Genomic DNA, 18,574 nt, shown 5'->3' on the forward strand with positions numbered 1-18,574 from the left:
CCTATAATTCCTGGTCTCTGTGGGCTTGTCAGTAATGTTTTGCCAGGCTGGTTGCTTTTAAATATATGTCAGAGCTGACACAAGAGGCAGCAACATCTCAGCAGTGTATTATTTACCCAGGAGTGTATGCTATAAACTGTAACAGAAATATATCATTACGTATACATTAAAGTGCAATTTGTTTTGATGCTCCTGTAGTTCTCTTGCAAATAGTACTTATCAGTTGGAGGAGGAACGAGATCCATCTGAGCTTAGACACGTGGTGGTGACTTCTGAGGAAGTTGGACTGTTTGTTGTCACCAGGAAACACTGACCCTCAGACTGGGTGGTCATCTGCAGAGTTTGTTCTCGTCAGCTAGCTTTGGCTCTCTTCATTTTGCATAATACCTGAATGGTGCCTAGTGCTGTGACTTACTTAAGCATCTAAAAGTGGTGTTGGAAATGCTGTGTGGCGACCGAGAGCAGAGACCCTGTGCTGTTTTGCTCCAGAGGACTACGCTGCCACTAGGACTAGGTCAAGTTTACCCAAGCCCCAAGGTACCTTTGTGCAGAGCCTTTCTTCATTCTTGGCCCTTGCCTAAAGTCTCCCTGTAACAGCCAACACGGAGACTGAGAGAAAGAAACAGACTATTTTTAAGGAGGACTCAAGGCATGAGTTACCAGTTTCTATAAGGCATTAGCTTGAGTTGAGGTGGGGATATGTTTCAGTGGTCTTATGGAAGCTGTTTTTACAGACACAAAGACCTTTTATATTATTATTCAGCCCATGGGTACATGATCACCTACTACACCAGAGTACCTGGTGGTAAAAACAAGTTGCACAGCATGAGCTGGGAGAGAGGTATCTGTCACACAGCATCGTTGTGCCCGTGCGTGTAGTCTGGGAGTTTTACTCAAGATTTAGGCTTCCACAGTGCAGGTGATGTTGCTGTGCTGCTAATGGGCACAAAGAAACAGGAATCAGTGCACAGGTATCCAGAGGTGGTCCTTAGCATGCCTTCGTGCAGCCGCTTTTCCTTGCTGGCTGGCAGCTGGGGCTGTGTTGTCCCTTGGAAGAGAGGAACTGTTGCTGCTGAGCGGAAAACACTGGCAGTGGTAAGTGGTACTCGGAGGGTGTCAAGTTGGAGTGGGAGCATGAAGAAGTCAGATTTGGCTGTTTAGTGGCCTACATAAATGGGATGAAAGAGTTGACAGTGTCTAGTTCAGAAAACTGCGCACCACCATTAGAGTAAATGGTCTCCTAATCAGGAGGCATGCTAGAGTGCGATTACCCAGCAGGTCACACCTGGAAACTAAATGGCCAAATGTTTAAAGGCATTAGAGGCTCATAAGGATACAGAGGGGCACCAAATGGCATTTTCAGAAGTGACTCTTATTACTTAGATTGCAATAAAATCTGTGGGAATCAGACAGTGAAGTGCTTCTTAATGCCTTCCTGAGACGCCTCTACAAGGTGCCTGTTTTTATTAATAGGTACCCATATGGCTTTTAAAAAGCCTGGCTGTCAGAGACATCCCCACCGGGGTAAGGCTTAGCAACAGTGAGTAGCAGATGTGGAGGAAGGACCAAGACACAAACACTGCAGTGTTTGGGCCCTCCCTGTGTAATGCCTATGTGTAGCTGTATTTGGGTGCCTGGTGCCACAGAAAGGTGGATCATGCAGGGACGTGCCATCAGAAAGGAAGGACGTGGCACACTGACCTCCCAAAAGGTACCAAAGCAGAGAACAAAAAAAAAAAACAGAGCATCATCTCGAATTCCCATTCCCCTGACTAGATGAAGAGGAAAGGAGGACATGTTTAGTACCTTGTTCCTTAAATCACGATAGCAATACAACCTGGGTCCAGGTCTAAATAAAGAAGGAAAACAAACTAAGCCCTGCTACCAGCTGTGATGGAGAAAGGCCAGCTGTGTTCTCTGGGAGGATTATTAGTGTTACTAGTCGCTGGGGAGACCCACATGAAATTGTGGGAATGGAAAGTGGAAAGGTAAGCTTCCAACAAAGGTAATCAACAGTATAAAGAAATAGAAGATTATTATTTCACAAAATTCAGTTTCTTCAAAATCTTATTGTAAATATTATTTTGCAAAATAATCTGGCAGTGTTGTATCTTATAATATGAGCTAATTAGTGATGCATAAGAGAGAGAACAGGACCTTGAAAGAGGAGGCTTAGAAAGCCTTCACCAACTGTCTCAGGGACCGTAGTATACATGCAAAGCTGGTGAACATTCAGATGCATAGTAGCAATCAGACAGCCACCGAGAGAATTCATCAAGGAGCGCAGAGGCAGATGAAGCTGCAGAGCAGAATACTGGTGTGAAAGTAAATGCCAAGATGTGAACAGAGGAGCTGAATTCAATGCAGTGGAAGGCCAGCAGATCCTGTGGAGTAAAACCTGATGATGAAAAGTGGGGTCATCATAGGCAGACTGGCAAGTACACCATTGTGTCAAAGCCTACAAGGGAGAGCAGCTAAAGAAAAACTGAAGCACATTCAGGAAGCAGGGACTGATTTAGAGTTTGCATGCATATGATACCAGGCTGTGCAAAGTGGCAAAAATGAACGGTTTGTAGGATCCAGGTTGGCACCAGATGCAGTAATATTATAGTAACAGGCCATAGGCAAGAAACTGAATGCCAGGTGGACAGAGAACATACAGGACTATAGAGTAGTCCTTTGGCATTATTCAAGGGAAGAAAGTAATATTGTCATCTAACAACACTAAATGACAATTACATGATGTCTTAATCCCTAGGACTGTATGTTAGCACATATGTAGTAGCGCATAGAAAGTACTTGCGCTCATGCTTCCCATAATATAGAATACGCAGAAGCCACCGCTGTTGGTGCAAACAGGCTAATAGATGATGCTTAGGCAGCTACGCTGCCCTCGGGACTTGAGCTCATCTCTCTGCAGAGTCAGGCTGGCTTAGCCCAGGATGCCTGCAGTGGGTGCTCCCAGCTGGGATAGCAGCTCCTCTGCACACTCTACCTTCGCTGAGGTGCACAGAGGGAGGATGGTGGGAGCTAAGGAAGGGGTAGCACCGTGTCTTACACTGCTGTGGTCTCTGCCTTTACAGTTGCACCCTGAGGCTGTTCACTCAGCTCTGTTTTCTCATGAGGTAAGAACAAGGTGTTTTGTCCTACCAGAAAAGGGTGGGGAACGATCTGTCTTCTGGTTTCTTGGAGGCAGTTTCTCTAGCTCAGAGCAGGTGACACTGGTGGCACAACGTGAAGAAGTTTGAAACAGCCAATTTCTCACTTACCTTTTGGGTGACACAGTTGACAAGTCTCTCTTTCCAGCATCTTCTGCAATCCTTAACCCCATTAACCAGCTCCAAATAACAAATGAGGGATCATTGTCCAACTATCTCTACATTTGTGGGCGGGTTGGGTTTTTTCTCTAAGCTGATGATATAACAGGCAGGATTAATGAAGTCTTAGTCACAGAATTGGAAAGAATGCTTACTTTTACACATAGGACTAAGAGCTGCCTGGATCCTTCCTTGTTTGAGCAGCAGCCAGAAAGTGAGGGGAAATAATGAGAAAAAGGAGATGTACTTGTCACTACAACTTCATGATTGAGCGTAGATGTCGGTGAGAGAGGAGGCAGATTGCTGCTGGTTGCCAAAAGCTATGGAATCACAGAGCAGTGTCTTCATATTTTCTGCATGATTTCCCAATGATATTGTGTTAATATACAGCAAAGCAATCTAGATTAGCAATGAAACATCAAGACATGGCTCTGTAATAATTATGTGAGCTTCTTTGGAATGAGGTGACCTTGAATCCATTATTTAAGTAGCAGTATGTGTCTTGGTTCAACTCAGTGTCATTTGTAAGTGCAAAAAAAAAAAGTCCCTGTGTTTCTATTCCTAAAATAAATCAATATTTACTGTTTGTTAGATAGCATTTGGAAGCAGAAAAGTTGTACTAGAGGTCTGTGAATCTTTGTTGTGTGTAACAGGCTTTGTCTGAACCTGCAATTTCTGCATAAACTTTGGATTCTGCTTTGTAGAGTCGTTCTGCGATGGATATGCATGCAGCGTTTGGTTAGACTTACTAAAAAAGCCTTTTGCTCAAGTAAACCATTACAAGCCCCATCAGCCCAGCTCTACCCTGTCTTTGCAGCAAAGCTCTGTGGCCACAGGCCTTTGCATTACTTCAGGAGAAGTTTCCAGGCAGGATTCATTTTTTGACATAGATGAATGGGGACTTCAGTGAGACAATACAAAGGAGTTTGCCCTGCATACTTTTGCTGAGCATTAAGCTTTGAAAAATGAATTATTACATTTAGAATTGCGTTTCAACATTAATAGCTGGAAAAGATCTGCCCTGTTCTCTATATGAGTGCGGGATTTATTTGCTGTGGTAAAAGTGGAGTGGACTCCTACTTTTTCCATTCAGAGGTACTCCTGGTTTGGGCTGTGTTGTCACCTTTTTCTTAAGGAGAAAAATATTCCTGGTAGTAAAAACAGTATACAGAGATGAGACTGCATTTTGGAAACTGAATAGTATCTTCTTCTCCACAGATCCGTAACCATTAACAGAAAGAGTAAAATTTTAAAATATGCTTTTGAGGAGAAAAGGTTACTTTTACCAGAGAAGGTACAATTGCAGACAAGTACATGTTGAGCTGATTTTACAAAGCAGTCAAGTAATTTTTCATTCTAAAACTTTTAAGATCTACATGTGAGGTACAACTAAATTTCTCTGACAGGTACATGGAAATGCTGTTAATAACCTAAGATCCCTTGTGTCAGAAATACATTTTTTTGAATGTGTAAGGCTAAAGGATGTCTTTTTTAATGCAGTACCATGAAGTTAGAAAGTCTAGGAGTTGATAAAAGGTGTGATTCTTTTCCTCTGTGCCTTCACCTCCTAGCATTTTAGGAAATTGTGGGCTTTATCTTAATCCTTGTACATTCTTTGTATATTTTCAGGATTCCTCTTCGATAGGAACAGCCACGGTGGCTGGTCCCAGGACAAGTGCAATAATTGGGGATCAGGGAACACCACCGAAGGTCCAGCTCCCCCTCAATATGTAAGCCAACTCCTCTCAGTCACTGCATACTCTTTGTTTCCAGTTGTGTGTACGTGTGTGTGTGTTTGAAATCTGAAAGTCTGAATCTCAACTAACGAGCATTCTGAGAAGAGATCGCAGTTTCGTACCTGACCCATCTTCAGTAGAGAAAGACAAGACTTCCCATTTTCTCTGTGAGCCCTTGTAGGCTCCTGGTGTATTTGTGACAGCTATATGAATCACTGTGAAGCAAACAGAATGCCTCTCAGCTAGAGAAAATCTTCTTCCTTCATTTAAAGCTCTTAAAAAGGTGTAGTCCCATGCAATCAAACACCTGATACATTTGTCATTAACCAGAAAAAATGACCCAATTGCATTTTTTTAGTGCCATAAACAAAGGCAATAAATGAACTTCATATCATGAGCATATGGGCTTATTGAGTAGTGTGTAGAATAACAGAAGGTTGACTAGATACAGAACAAAAAGAGTAGGCTTCATTATAATAAATCTCTTCTACCCTGGTTGGTTTATCTGGTTATCTGTCTAGGTAAACTACTGAACCCTCTCCTCACATCACATATACCTTGTGAAAGCAGTAGAACTGTATAGACAGACATGTATGCACGTCAGTATTTTAGAGTTTTACGATACAGATAAAACGTGGTCTGAATTCATAAATAAAATCCTAAAATAACATAGCAAATCTGCTTTAAGGAGAATAGGAGAGTTGGAACAGAACCAAAACAAATTTGTTCTTGGCTACTAAGGTGAGATCTTCACCCCTGGGGGGTACCACACATCACTGACTGCCCCACAGGGAGGTCTCATCATCACCCTGTGGTCACCCTGTGCAGCCTGTGTGCCACATAGCACAAATTTATTTCAAATGTTGCCCAGACTAGGAAGCAGTAACTGGCAGTATTGCCAGTATTTAGTTGCTGAATCAGGACATTTTCCAGCTCTCTGGCAATGCCCCTGCCTCATGCCTCAGCAAGTCTCCCCTTCTCTTTCCCATCCTTCTCCTGTTGTCTCCCCTGTGAAGCAGCCTTGTAATTGGGTCTGTCATTTTGCATTCATGAGGCAAGTCCCAGTCAAAGAAGAAGCGTTATCTGAAAGCTGTAGCAAAACTGGGGATGTACAACCCTAGACAGAGCCCTGGGGCTTCTGTGTTATAAGCAGTCATAAGCAGCTCCCTGAGACCAAGAACATGAGCTAACTTCTAGGTTAAGGCCTTTTTTAGGGAACTTTTGAGGAAGATTTTGCCTTCCTCTAGGTCCTGCTCCATAACTCTTAGCCTCACTGTTTCAGGTAGCCCCAAACAACTTGCTATTACATTTTGTGAGATTTCAGATTGTTGTTTTAGCACTTTGTTCTCAGTTGTAGAGAGTTTGCTGGTGAAGTTTCACACCTAAAATCTAGAGAATGGTGAAATGTGTCCAAGTCCAAAGACTTTGGCTTAAGGCAAAATCAACCTCAGTAGATGGAACCACTAGCCCTAATCCCCTGCCAGAGGAAAAGCCCAGAAACACTTTCTGGGGAGGGAAGCTGCATGCACTCAAATTGTTTTCAGCCATGTGTGACAGCAGGCATCCTGCCAGCTCTCCCACAGCCCCCTCTCTGCCAGCAGACGGGGCGGGCATGCCGGCCACAGCCAAGCAGCAGACACAGGCTGGGCCCGTTGCTGGGTTTGGAGAAGCTCCTGCCTCTTTGCAGAGTAATAGATGAAACCTTCAGCAGCAGGCATCCTCACTGTGGGATCATCAGTCCATGGAGAAGCGCTGATCACCTCTGTTGTCCCAGGGACACGCTACATGTTTATCACATACAAGTTTTCACTGTATGTCCAGACTGGGCTGGATTTTAGTCTCTGCAAGGATTTTGATACTCTCTCTGGAGGATGTTTAGGCTCATTGTGATATTGGCTATTCAGGCTTACTGGAAGCTGAGTTGGGGGAATTTGGAGGGAGGAACAGAAAGAAATTAGTGGCAGAGCTGGAGACAGCTGCAAGGGAAAGAAGCCTATGATCCATGTAGGGTAATTTTCCTTGCACGTTCTACCAGCATCTCAACCTGTAAATTGCATTATTACATGTAGCCCCTTGGGGAAAGGGCTAGGAAAGTCCATCTAAAATGCTCTGTCCTTGAAGCCCCACTTTGCTTGTAGCTTCTGACCATAAGCCCCATGTAAGCAGCAACTTCAAAAGGGGTAGGCAAAGCTGCACTTTCTGCTCCCTCGAGTGAATGCAATCTTGGCACTTTCCATTATGTCCTAGCAGAGCACTGTGCTGAAGGATTAGCACTCAGGCATGTAACCTTATTTCATGTCGGGGTGATGCATTTTAATGTTCTTCAGTTCATGTGTGGTCTCATGTTTTAATGTTCTTCAGTTCATGTGTAGTCTCATGTTTTCCATCAGGTGAGCAGCTACAGACCTGCTCAGGACCACCCGATTACACAGGCTGAACAAAGGAGATGCAAGATGGTTTCTCCCATCTGTTGACTAATGAAATACCATTTCTGATTAGGTCTTTGTACCCCATGCACGTGGTAAACAGAGCCAGGCACATCAGCCTAAGCATGCCCCAAGGAGCTGTTACCAAATATTTCATATTCTGTTCATTACTACTGTTTATTTACTGCCTTCAGAATAAAAATAAAGAAATCTGCTGGTACCATAAAGGACTAGAACCAGGAAAACTAACAGGATTTATTCCTCAATTATATTTCCTGGAGAGCAGAAGTAAAAAGCCATGTATCATTTTTATTGGCTGCAAGTCTACAATCACAATAGTTATAGTTTTCATTATTTCTCTGGTTCGCTGCTATAAGGTGGGCAGCAAGCCTCTTCTCACCCACCCCTGAGCCTAAGAGCCTTCTAATGTACTTTGTAGTGTAAATGCACTTTCTGTAAGTGTTTCCCCATTTGTCCTAATCTCTCTGCACTGCCTGTGAAGCACAAATAATAATAATAAAATAAACCTCAAGAAGGCACAACCTTGATCAAGAATTACCAGAAATCCCTTTTTGCATTTGTGGAAAAGTGACAGCATAAAAAAAAAAATTGGTATTTACAAAGAAATTGTTGTTCTGTGTGTGCATTCTTGCTGTCCTATCCCTACGTTCTATTATTCCCCAAAGTGCAAACAGTCATTCTTAATTTTTCAACAAGGATCTCTCTAAACAGAGACAATATCTTTAGGGACTTTAAGTTGTAGTCATTTCACAACATTAGACACATCCCTGAAGTAGTAACAGAAGAACAAAAGAGAGATAAAAAGAAAGATTCTAAACAAAGGGAATAAATAAAAGCTGTAATTAAATAAATTAAAAGTTCTACATATTGGGTCCTGGATTAAGTATTTATTAGAATACTTGCATAGAAAACACCCAAAGCCAAATTCTACCACTACACTTACTTAAGCAAAAATCTCCTTGCAGAGTTTGTCCCTCTGTCACTTTTCTTTTTACTCCTGTAATACAAGAATTACCATACTGGATCAGAACAGTTAGGTATGTTGTTTCTAAAACTAGTCAGCATACGTATGTCAAGAAAGCTGCAAGAAAAGCTGCCTTAAACTTTTATAAAGTAAACCCATAAGAAAAATTTCTTCTGAAAATCCATAGTAGAGACGGCTCTGACCCTGAAGCAGATAAATATGTACTTCATCCAGATGTTAGGCTTTGACAAGCCTTCCCATTCAAGTCCTGGTTTCTCTGACTGTCTCTGTAATTGCCTTGTCCTTCTGAAACTGCTGCTACATTCTTAGCTTCAGTGCTGCTTTGTGGCAGTGTTTCTAAATTACCCCCTGACTTTACTCTGATTAGTTATTCCTGTATTTTCTTAGCATCCACTTGATTATGTCTCTACCGTTCCTTGTTTGGTGTACTGTAATTATATCCCTTTTTCACTACCGATTCTGAGCAGTGTTTCTGCTCACTTTCTGCTCTGCAAGGCTGAAGTCAAAGCAGGAAAGGCGGTGGTTGACATCAACTATGTGCTTTCTTCTTGTATGACCTCTCCCCGCAGCTACCTAGCCCTGTACGCCTACAAGCCTCAGAAGAACGACGAGCTGGAGCTCCGCAAAGGTGAGATGTACCGGGTCATTGAGAAGTGCCAGGATGGCTGGTTCAAGGGGACGTCTCTGAGGAGTGGGATGTCTGGCGTCTTCCCAGGCAACTACGTGACACCTGTTTCAAGGTGAGGACCACAGGCCAAGGTAGATATGCCTGAGCTGGGGCTGAGAGGGATTTTGCATCTGGAGGATGCTGAAAGCAATGTGTCTCTGCTTTTAAATCACATTCTCTTTCCAGAAATTTTCTGATGACATTGCAGACTTAGGTAATGAAACTTGTTGTTTGTACCACTGGAGTTATGCATGTTCTCAGAAGACTTCACTAGTTGTGTTAGATGAGGGTATTTTCAACCTCTGACTTTTACCAAGTCTGGTGAGCCCAGGTTTTACTATTGTAAAGAATCTGTTGGCTAATGATTTTTTAATTGCTATAAAACTGTGGGACATGTGACGGGGATAAACAAAAGCTTATGTCTTGCTTTTCAGTACCTCCTCGGGTAGATGTTGTTTTTCTTAAATCAATGGTCTTGGATCATTTGGATCAAAACTAATGTCAAACTGTTAAAATTCACAAGTGGTAGGAGAGTTCAGTAAATTGTCTGATTTTAGCTACCTCTGCGTCAGTTGCAGAAGACGAGAAAAGGAAAGAATAGCATGTTTGGGGAGGAATGTCATTTGTCAGAATTCAATATTGGACAACACCAAATCAAAGGGTGCTTCTGATCCAGAGCCTGTTCCGAAATAGTCTACAAGCTGAGGAAAACGTTCATCAGTATGTCCTAGACTGTTTTGCCCCATGTGCTCCTTGCAGGTGAATGTTGCCATGTGTGCCCTTATCTCCTTTAGAGCAACCATGGGTGTGCAAATCTAACTCACTGTTTCTCATATGCTCTCAGTCTCTCCTCCCTCCCACACGCACACAATCTTCACCATCTTTCATTCCTCTCCAGAGAAAGGCATCTCACAACTGGGACAGTGCTGATCTTGAAAAATTGATCCAAGTTTGTTCCATCTTCAGTTTGTGTCGAGTTTGTAATATGTGGACTGAACAAGACTAAAAGTTAAGAGCAGATTAGAAGACGATAACTAAGCCTGCTGACGCATCTCAGTAAAAAAAAACAAACATTCATTCATGGGATCTTCACTGTTCATCAACCTAAATGTATTTACCTGATTTTGTAGAGCCCCTTGGCTGCCTTCACTCCTTGCCTCTTCAGCTCTTAATTAGTAAAGAAGTTTGTGCTGAACTGTTGGTGATCCGAATCAGCAAGACTTTATTAAATGCAGCATGTCACAGCTAGAACAAGACAGAGAGAAGTGCTAAAGGGCAAAAGTGCTTTCCACAAAACCCAAAAGCAGCTTTATGACTGTATTTATGATCCTGTGAGCTGTATAAATCACCTTCAGTGAGAACAGCAAGAAAAATCCAATAGCAACAAAATCTATTCGCTGCACTTTCAACTTACTTTGTTCCCCTTTGACAGCGAAGCAGAGGATTAGATCCATGCATGTTTTTTTGGCACTGCCTACAAAACCTAAGAGAAAGAAGTTGCCCATGAATTGAGTAACATTGAGCTGGATGTATAAGCTGCCAAAGCACAGGTGCGAGCAGAGCATGGTGGAAAAAGGACAAGACCCTTTAGATGGTCAGGCAGGCACAGAGCAGCAGAGGAAATTTGCCACGTCCAACATCTGTCCAGCTCTGTGGGAGTCACAGAGAGTTTCTGTACCTGTTGGTGTGCATATTTGCCTGAATGCAGCTTTCAGTGGGCTATTAGGTGTGCTTTCCTGGCAAACTCCGTCTAGTGCAGATGGCCAAGCCAGCTCCAGCTGAACCTTGCTGCTACTCTGCCAACTCTTCACAGTAGATGACAGACAGTCAAGTTTTCCATCTGGTGGGATTCCCAGCTTTTCCCTACCTGGAGACTGATGAAAAAAAACTGAGGGAAAAAAAAATCAGATTAATTTAGCAAAATGTAGTCCAGGCAAACCTTGAACAATGAGATGAGGCAAGTGAATGACACCACAGTGTTATTTTTCCCCCTGTGATTTTGTGGGGAGGAGAGATTTGGCAGAGGGAATGGCTCTATTTTGCACTTTTGTGCTGTATCTTCTAGCCTGTGTTTTGATCTCTTTCTATCAGAATTTCACTCTTTTGGCTCTTCCCCTTTCCACTCTTAGGGTTGCTTCTTCTGTCTTTCTTGCCCTCTGAATTGGGCCAGATTGTTCAGCATACTCCTTTTTTTTCTGTTCTTCTCCTCTCTGTATTCCCACACAAAAGTTTTGAGGCCCCAGAAGTTCTCCCAGTCTTATCCCCCATAGGTTGGTCTTGTACCCTTTTTGTTGCCCTCTCCTCCCTTGCTAACCGCCTGCACTGTCTCATTTCCATTTCCTCCACCATACTTTGTTCTGCATCATATCCCTTCTGCTATCCTTTCCTGGAGGAAGACCTTGGTATGTAGAGCAGCCCGGGAGAGGAGAACAGCACAAAATGATCCCTCTCTTTCCTCATATTTACTGCCGGGGAAGGAAATTACTCAGGAACCTGAGTAAGACACTCAGAGAAAGAGCTGCTGAGCAGCAACTGAGTTTGTCCATTGGTGTCCTTCTGTCTTCCTCAGTGTCCTTCTGCCCTGGTCAGAGAGTTTCTAGCTCAATGGTAAGAGGACGAAAACCTGCTCTAGGCTGAACTCATTGCATAGGAGAAATAATCTTGTTTATTATGAGGGTGGTGAAGCACTGGAACAGGTTGCCCAGAGAGGTGGTGGATGCCCCATCCCTGGAAACATTCCACAGCCAGGTTGGATGGGGCTCTGAGCAACCTGATCCAGTTGAAGGTGTCTCTGCTCACTGCAAGGGGGTTGGACTAAATGACATTCAAAGGTGTCTTCCAACCCAAACCATTCTATGATTCTGTAGTTCCTTCCCTCTGAGGTCTCCCCAGCCACTCGGATGAAATATAAACTATGCATACACTTTAAAAGAGGGGTTGATTATTGGCTGGATTTCCTTTTCAGTAAGGTCAGTTGCATTCCCTTCCATTTGCATTTCCTTAGCAAGTCTAAGCTAGGGCTGGTTGCATCAGTAGGGTATGTGTTCAAGCCTTACCAGTTCTGCTGCTTTTCAGTCCCCTTCAACAGCCACACACAGATTTGGTGTTATCCATCGTTTTTTCTCCCTGTGGGCCTATATGCAGGTTTGATCCTAAGGAAAGATCTCTGAGTCTGTTTTAATTATCACTCCATTAGCGCCTGTAAAATAGCCTCTGGCACGCAAAATGACATTTGGGAGATATCAATTTCTTCTGAATTGAGATTTGTGATTTTACTAGAAACTATTCAGATAGAAATGTAGCTGAAGAAAAAAAGCGATGAGAAAAATTATCTTTTCCAGTTTTACCCTGCACTTCTTCCCATAGGATAAAGGGGCAAAAATGTCCTCCAGCCTGCTTATGACTGTGTCCTATAAAGATAAATATATATCTGTATCTCAATTTACTTTAACATCTGAGAGAGTATCATGTTGAACCCCTGAAGTAACTGAGGATGCTTACCGGTGTTGTGGCTGGGTATTGGGATCTCTGCAGCATGCTGACACTGTGCCTTGTCTCCATGCAGGGTGCCAGTGGGAGCTGGGCAACCCAGAAACAGTGGAGCTGGGGGACCTCCAGCAACGAAAGGAGCCCCAGGAGTCATCCACCCCATCGGGTCCAGTCACACCAATGCTGCCACAGCTGTCAGACCGGTTGTTCCTATCACCACACCTCAGACGCATCCCCAGCTACAGGCGGCCTCTCCACAGCTGAATAACTGCTTGAGATATTCGGCTCAGCAGCCAGCCAGCCAGACCCGCAACGCCATGCAGATGGGTATGTGCGTGCACCCGTCCGTGCCTCTCGCCCTACATTGGCAGGATTGATGTCGTACCCCTCGAGCACAAGCCTCTCGAACCTGCCCATCCCCATGTTTTTTTTTTCTTGTTTTAGTCACAGCTCAGTCAATGTGGAATACAGTATGTTTTATTTGCTTGTAATGTTTATGGGCTTCTATTGATCTCTGGGAACCACATTGTGTTTATCAGATTGTTCTGTTGCTACAGCTGAAATAGATTATAGTGTTTACAAATATTTATACAATTTATCTGAGTGAAAGCAAGCACCCCTGCATACTGAGGAGATTAACAGTTCTGAGTCCGGTTGGCTTGCTGACGGAAAAATACTGCCCTTATCACAGCACAAGTAGTACACAACTTAAAATTAAGAAGCATTTTATTGGGCTGCAGGGATGAAAGGAATTTATTAGGCAAAACGGGACCTGGTGTTAGCGATAAAACGAAAGATCTGAAAAATGCTGCCACCTTTTTGAAATCAGAGTAAGAGCTTCTCACGCGAGGGGGCCTCTGTTCTTTCCAGGTTCCCTTTCTGATGTACAGCACAATTTTCTAGAGTACAATTTATTCCCCTTTCCCTGATGTTAAACAGCTCTGATGTTGAATAAAGTAAAAGAGAATCCTGTGGTGGAGCTTTATAGTAAAATTTAAAACATTTTGTTTCTGATATTTTATAGGGATGTGAGCCATTGTGTTTACAAAGGCAAATCACTTAGGACTGCGCTGAAAATAGAGGTCTTAGATACAAAACAGAGCAGGCACAAATGAGAAATACACTGCGGTGTAAGTCATGGATTCATACCTTTCGGAGCCAGAAGGCACCACCATTATGACCATCTAATCTTGCCTCCTACACAGTCCAGACCAAAGGGAAGAAAATGTAATCAAATACGTGTGATTCTGAACTTCGAACAGTGCAGACTCCTCTGCTCAACCAACAGTGGCAGGACTTTACATGGCATCTGTGTCACACTGGGGAATAATCGATTTATCTTCTTTTTGTCTAGTTCAGAAAGTGCTGCTTTCCCCTCAAGTCACATCCTTCCAAAAGCCCTTCTACTCCCACCGAGCAAAGGCAGAAATGTCCCCTCTTGGGCCAGGCTCCTGGGAAGCATTCTGGTGCCTCCTGTGCCCATGCCAACAGGCAGATGGACTCCTCTGAAACTGAGGTGACAGATCATTTTGCCCCATGCACCTGGCACGCCCCACACTTTCCTTCCATGGCACTGCTGTGCTACACCTCCAGTAGCTTCCCTGCTTTATGATTGTTCCTCCAGGTTACTCTAACATCTTAAAGTGCCAAGGAGTTGGCAGGTAGGGTGATCCAGGCACCACAAAACTGCTCCAGAAACTCGTACATGGGGAGTTCTCCAGCCCTTCCAGAACGTTCATGAGATTGTTGCTTTAATTAAATAAACCTTTACCAGGATAAATAAAGGACATTTTTTCATGATTATCAGTATTTTTCTCCATAATGGATGTCCTCACCAGTATCCTGGAGCCCAGAGCCCCTCAAAAGGACTCTGTAGTCCTGCAGAACAGAGCAGTACATACTGACTTTTGGAAAAACTTTCCAAGAGAGGCAAGTTGGCATAGTATTCAAATCACGTTTCTGTTAACTTGCAATATACATGAGTAACAAATCAATTTTGCACAAGGCCACTAATGTAGGAATAAGCCCAAAATGAAATATGAGTGGTGTAGACCAAAAATAGCCTTCAGTGAGCATTGCTAATTAATAGCATGTTTGATGCAGCACAGTCCAGATCCAGAGATCTCAGAGCAAAGGCATATATTGTAACAGTAAGCAGATGAAATTACAGCATCAAATGTGAGAGCTCTGCTCAGAGTTGATTTTTCTCAGGCCATTTATTTTACTGTTTCTCATGTTTTCTGTTCCTTTGTGTCTGGAAACACCGAATCCTGTATGAAAGAAGTAATGTCCTGATACGATTATCAAATCAGTCTTCTGCATGCAGGTACATACAGTCAAATTCCATTATTGTGATTTTCCTCTAAATTTAGGAAAGCCGTTGCTCCCTACAATGAGTAGTTCAAAACCTTGACCCTGCAAGCTTAACCATCTGAGAAAATTAGATTTCTGACAGCAGCAGTTGCTCATCACACAGTTTCCAAACAGGAAAATCAGAAGGAGGCAATCAGTTCAAGGTAACCAGTGGTGCCCTGTCTGGCAACTGGAATTGCACTTTCCAGTATATGTTTTTGGTAACTCAGGGAGGAAGAAATGGTAACTAATAATAGGAACAGTTTTGAAGGCATCTGTAATAACAACTTTTAGACCCTTCCTCTTGCTGCATGGTAAAATCACATCACGTTTAAGACTAGTTAATTACAGTTTGGCTGATTTGCTATGAGCAACTTAGTAAAAAGACATGTTATAAAGTCAAGGACTTACGGTGAGGGAGAATCAAGTAAACTTTGGAGGTGCTAATCTGATGATCACTGGCCCATGATGTTCAGTATTGCTTCAGATAACAGGGCATAAGGCTGGGGGATGAAATTTCCTCCTGGCAGGAGGGCTCAGCTGGTGTAGCGAGTATGATTAATGGCACTCCTTATCGTTTCAGTCCCTGATAATGGGTGCGGCTGTTAAGCGTAGAAACGGAAAATAGTAGTTTGTGTTGTTCTTTAGTTATAGATTGAGTGAACTCCAGCTGATCCTCTGTAAAAATGTATCCTTCAGATGAATTTGTAAGAAAACCACAGATCAGAGCAGGTCAGGAAATCTCCAGAAAAATGCTTCTTGGTCGAAGAAGAGCTGATTTGTTGAACTCAAAGCTTTTTGTCAGGAATGGATGTAGTCTGACCAGACTTCAGCCATGAAGCTGTCCTGGCTCAGGTTACAGAGGAAATAGACAGCTGTCCAGAGCTGTTCTTTGCGGAGGAGAACCGGATCCTATGTTTTCAACATCCCAGATGAATGCCTTGACCAGGATAGAGGCTATTGTGGGGTGAGTGAGTAGGTTGTGCTCAGAAAAATGTTCAAAGGTTCGAATTTTTCACCGAGACAGAACTAAACCAGATTATGAAACCCTGAAATCGTTTGTGAAATGAGCATTTTCCAGCCAGTCCTACTATTGAAACGTTTAAGTGAGGTAATGTCTGAGTGTGGACTCGGCTTCTGGTCTGTACAAACTTGAAGTAGAACTGTATGTAGGTTACACCTAAGCAATCAACCAACCTGGAGGTCAAAGGCAGCATTGCTGTGGAAATGGACCTGGAGTTTTGTCACACTTTTTGCAACATGAGACATGCAACAGGCTCCCCAGTCCCTGGAGAGCTGACCTCGGCAATGTGTCGCGGTCACAGATGCTAATTTCTGGTTCTCAGTGCTTGTAAACAGGTTTTGCTCAGCAAGGGCAGCAAGACTAAAAGGCACTGCGTAGTCCCTTGGGGACTTTGCTGACAGCGATGAGGCTGAGCTCAGAAATCCTCCAGTGGATTTCTGCTTAATTTGTCTTGTGCAGCACAGTGATGTGCTGTTGATCATTTTGTTAAGGCTGAAACAAGAGACCTTCTTCTGTAATTGCTGTCTGTAAGGTTGGTATGGATCATCTGGGCTAACCCTTTAGGTTAGGAGCAGGTCCTGGAGGAAAAAAGCCCAACTGGAATGAGATAAGGTATTTTAAAAACACAGTAGGCTTTTTATTTATTTCCAGGCATGGGCAGGGACAGTCAGGCCATTCCGCAGTCGCATCACTAGGGAGGAGCAGTCATTCTGGTGGCTGCAGACAGGCCTTTCACAGCCAGGAGGGGGGAATTTCTAGGATTTATCTGAAAACACTTGCAGTCTGAGATATCCTGGGTTAAGGCTAAGAGCTTAGCTCTCCATTGGGCCATGGCATCTCATGGCAGCAATGGCCCCTGAGGGTCAGGTCTGGCAGTGCACAGGGGGCTTAACCACTCTCTGTCCTCCCTCCACAGCTCATCCCCCGGTGCCAGCCCCGGAGCGACCCACCGCCACTGTCTCACCCCTACGGACACCCAGCTCGCCCTCCCGCCTGCCAGCAGCAGCCATCCGGCCTCACCCTGCCGTCTCCCCACAGCACAGCCACCAGCCACCCGCCCCAGGGGCCCGGCCCCTCATCCCCCTCACCTCCGCCGCTGCTGCCATCACCCCGCCCAACGTCAGCGCAGCACACCTCAACGGCGAGGCGGGTGGTGGGCCCCTGGGTGGCCCTGTCACCCCTGGTCCTGCTGGGAAGGCCGAGGAGAGGAAGAATGAGAAGGTAAGGGTTGCTGCGCACCCACAGTACCCCATGCTCCCACCACCTCTCCCACCTATGAGGCTGTCAAGGAGGAACCCTGTGGCCACCTGGAGGGTGGAAGCTGGTTTTCATCACCTGTCAGCTTGGGCATCCTTGTCTTATATTGTTTTCACGCTTCATCCTTTCTTCTCCCACAATCCCCAAGGCTGCTCTTGCGTTACCTGTTTACAGGTGGGAAACGAGGTTGACCCACTAACGGGCTGAATTTGTATGTTTCTTCCAACAATTGGCACTCGGATCTGCAAATTTGTAGTGGTACAGAAAGATGTTATAGCAGGCTGTTGGTCATTGGAACCAGATGGCCAAGTCAGAAGCCATCTGCCTTGCTACATGGAAGAAGCTGATGGTGGTACCCGCCCTGGGGCAGGTGCCACAGGCACAATAAAACACTGGCTCATGAGTGGCAGGAACTGTTTTACTGCTCCAGAAACATCTCAGTTTCTTGCAGAAACTTTCACTGCAGTGGCACAGCCAAACAGGGAGAAGGGAATTCAATATGGCTCATTGGGACGGAGGTACGATGTTCAATCTCTTAGGAGCCAACAGCTGAGGGACCAACAGCTGAATGCCCATCCCTTGTGCACCTTGCTAAGGAAAGCCAGCATGGAGAGTTGCTTTAAGCACCCAGCCTTTTAGATTCTTAGCAGGTATTTTCTTCTTTCACCAAATGCTTACATTGTGTTAACAGTTCCCATTTATTGGTGCTGAGGATTATCTCTGTACTGCCCAGCAGGGCCCACTGATACAAACTGCCTGCTAGAAGCAAGATCCTGGTCGGTATCTGAGCAGGAGGAAGAGGTATGGGGGCCTGCTTTTCCTTTGGACCTGCAAAAAATCCTTTCCATACGTTCCCCAAGCTTTTCTGTGGTGACAGGCGCATATAGGGTAAACATTTACTTTGTATGTGGTAATGCTGAGGTTGCAGGTCTCACATCTGCTCAGGGCCACAGATAACCCCTAGTTTCACAAGGTGAGGAATACAAGTTTTAAAGTTCTTTCCTTAATCCTGTCTTGAATTTTCTCTGAGTCCCTGTCAGTGAAAGAAGAAGGGTGTAGAACTTCTGCCCTGGATGTGAAATTACGTACCTGTTTACAAAGAATAACATCCAAGTGTGCAGTAGGGACTGCATGCTGTACAAGCAGAACATCACCTGCTACTTCTGCAAGCCCAAGCACCACCCAGAAGGTGGTAAATCTGCACGTTACCTCAGAGCTTTGTGTATTGGCTTATTTAATACTTCCTAAAACATATAATGCTATTCTATAGGTCCATATATTTTAATTCATGTAGGACTGC

At 44.1% G+C, this 18,574-nt stretch overlaps 1 protein-coding gene across 1 annotated transcript in view; it reads left to right on the plus strand.

The window, feature by feature from the left end:
* SH3RF3 (SH3 domain containing ring finger 3) overlaps window positions 1-18,574 on the plus strand; it is a 256,622-nt gene that overhangs the window by 199,721 nt on the left and 38,327 nt on the right. The window contains exons 5-8 of the mRNA XM_086769934.1: window positions 4,947-5,047; window positions 9,055-9,225; window positions 12,718-12,968; window positions 16,934-17,238. Of these exons, the coding sequence (XP_086626060.1) occupies window positions 4,947-5,047; window positions 9,055-9,225; window positions 12,718-12,968; window positions 16,934-17,238 (828 nt within the window). The remainder of the gene's footprint in view (window positions 1-4,946; window positions 5,048-9,054; window positions 9,226-12,717; window positions 12,969-16,933; window positions 17,239-18,574) is intronic.

This window comes from Chlamydotis macqueenii, chromosome 1 (genome assembly GCF_036417535.1).
Source record: "Chlamydotis macqueenii isolate bChlMac1 chromosome 1, bChlMac1.mat, whole genome shotgun sequence".
Classification (NCBI taxonomy): domain Eukaryota; kingdom Metazoa; phylum Chordata; class Aves; order Otidiformes; family Otididae; genus Chlamydotis; species Chlamydotis macqueenii.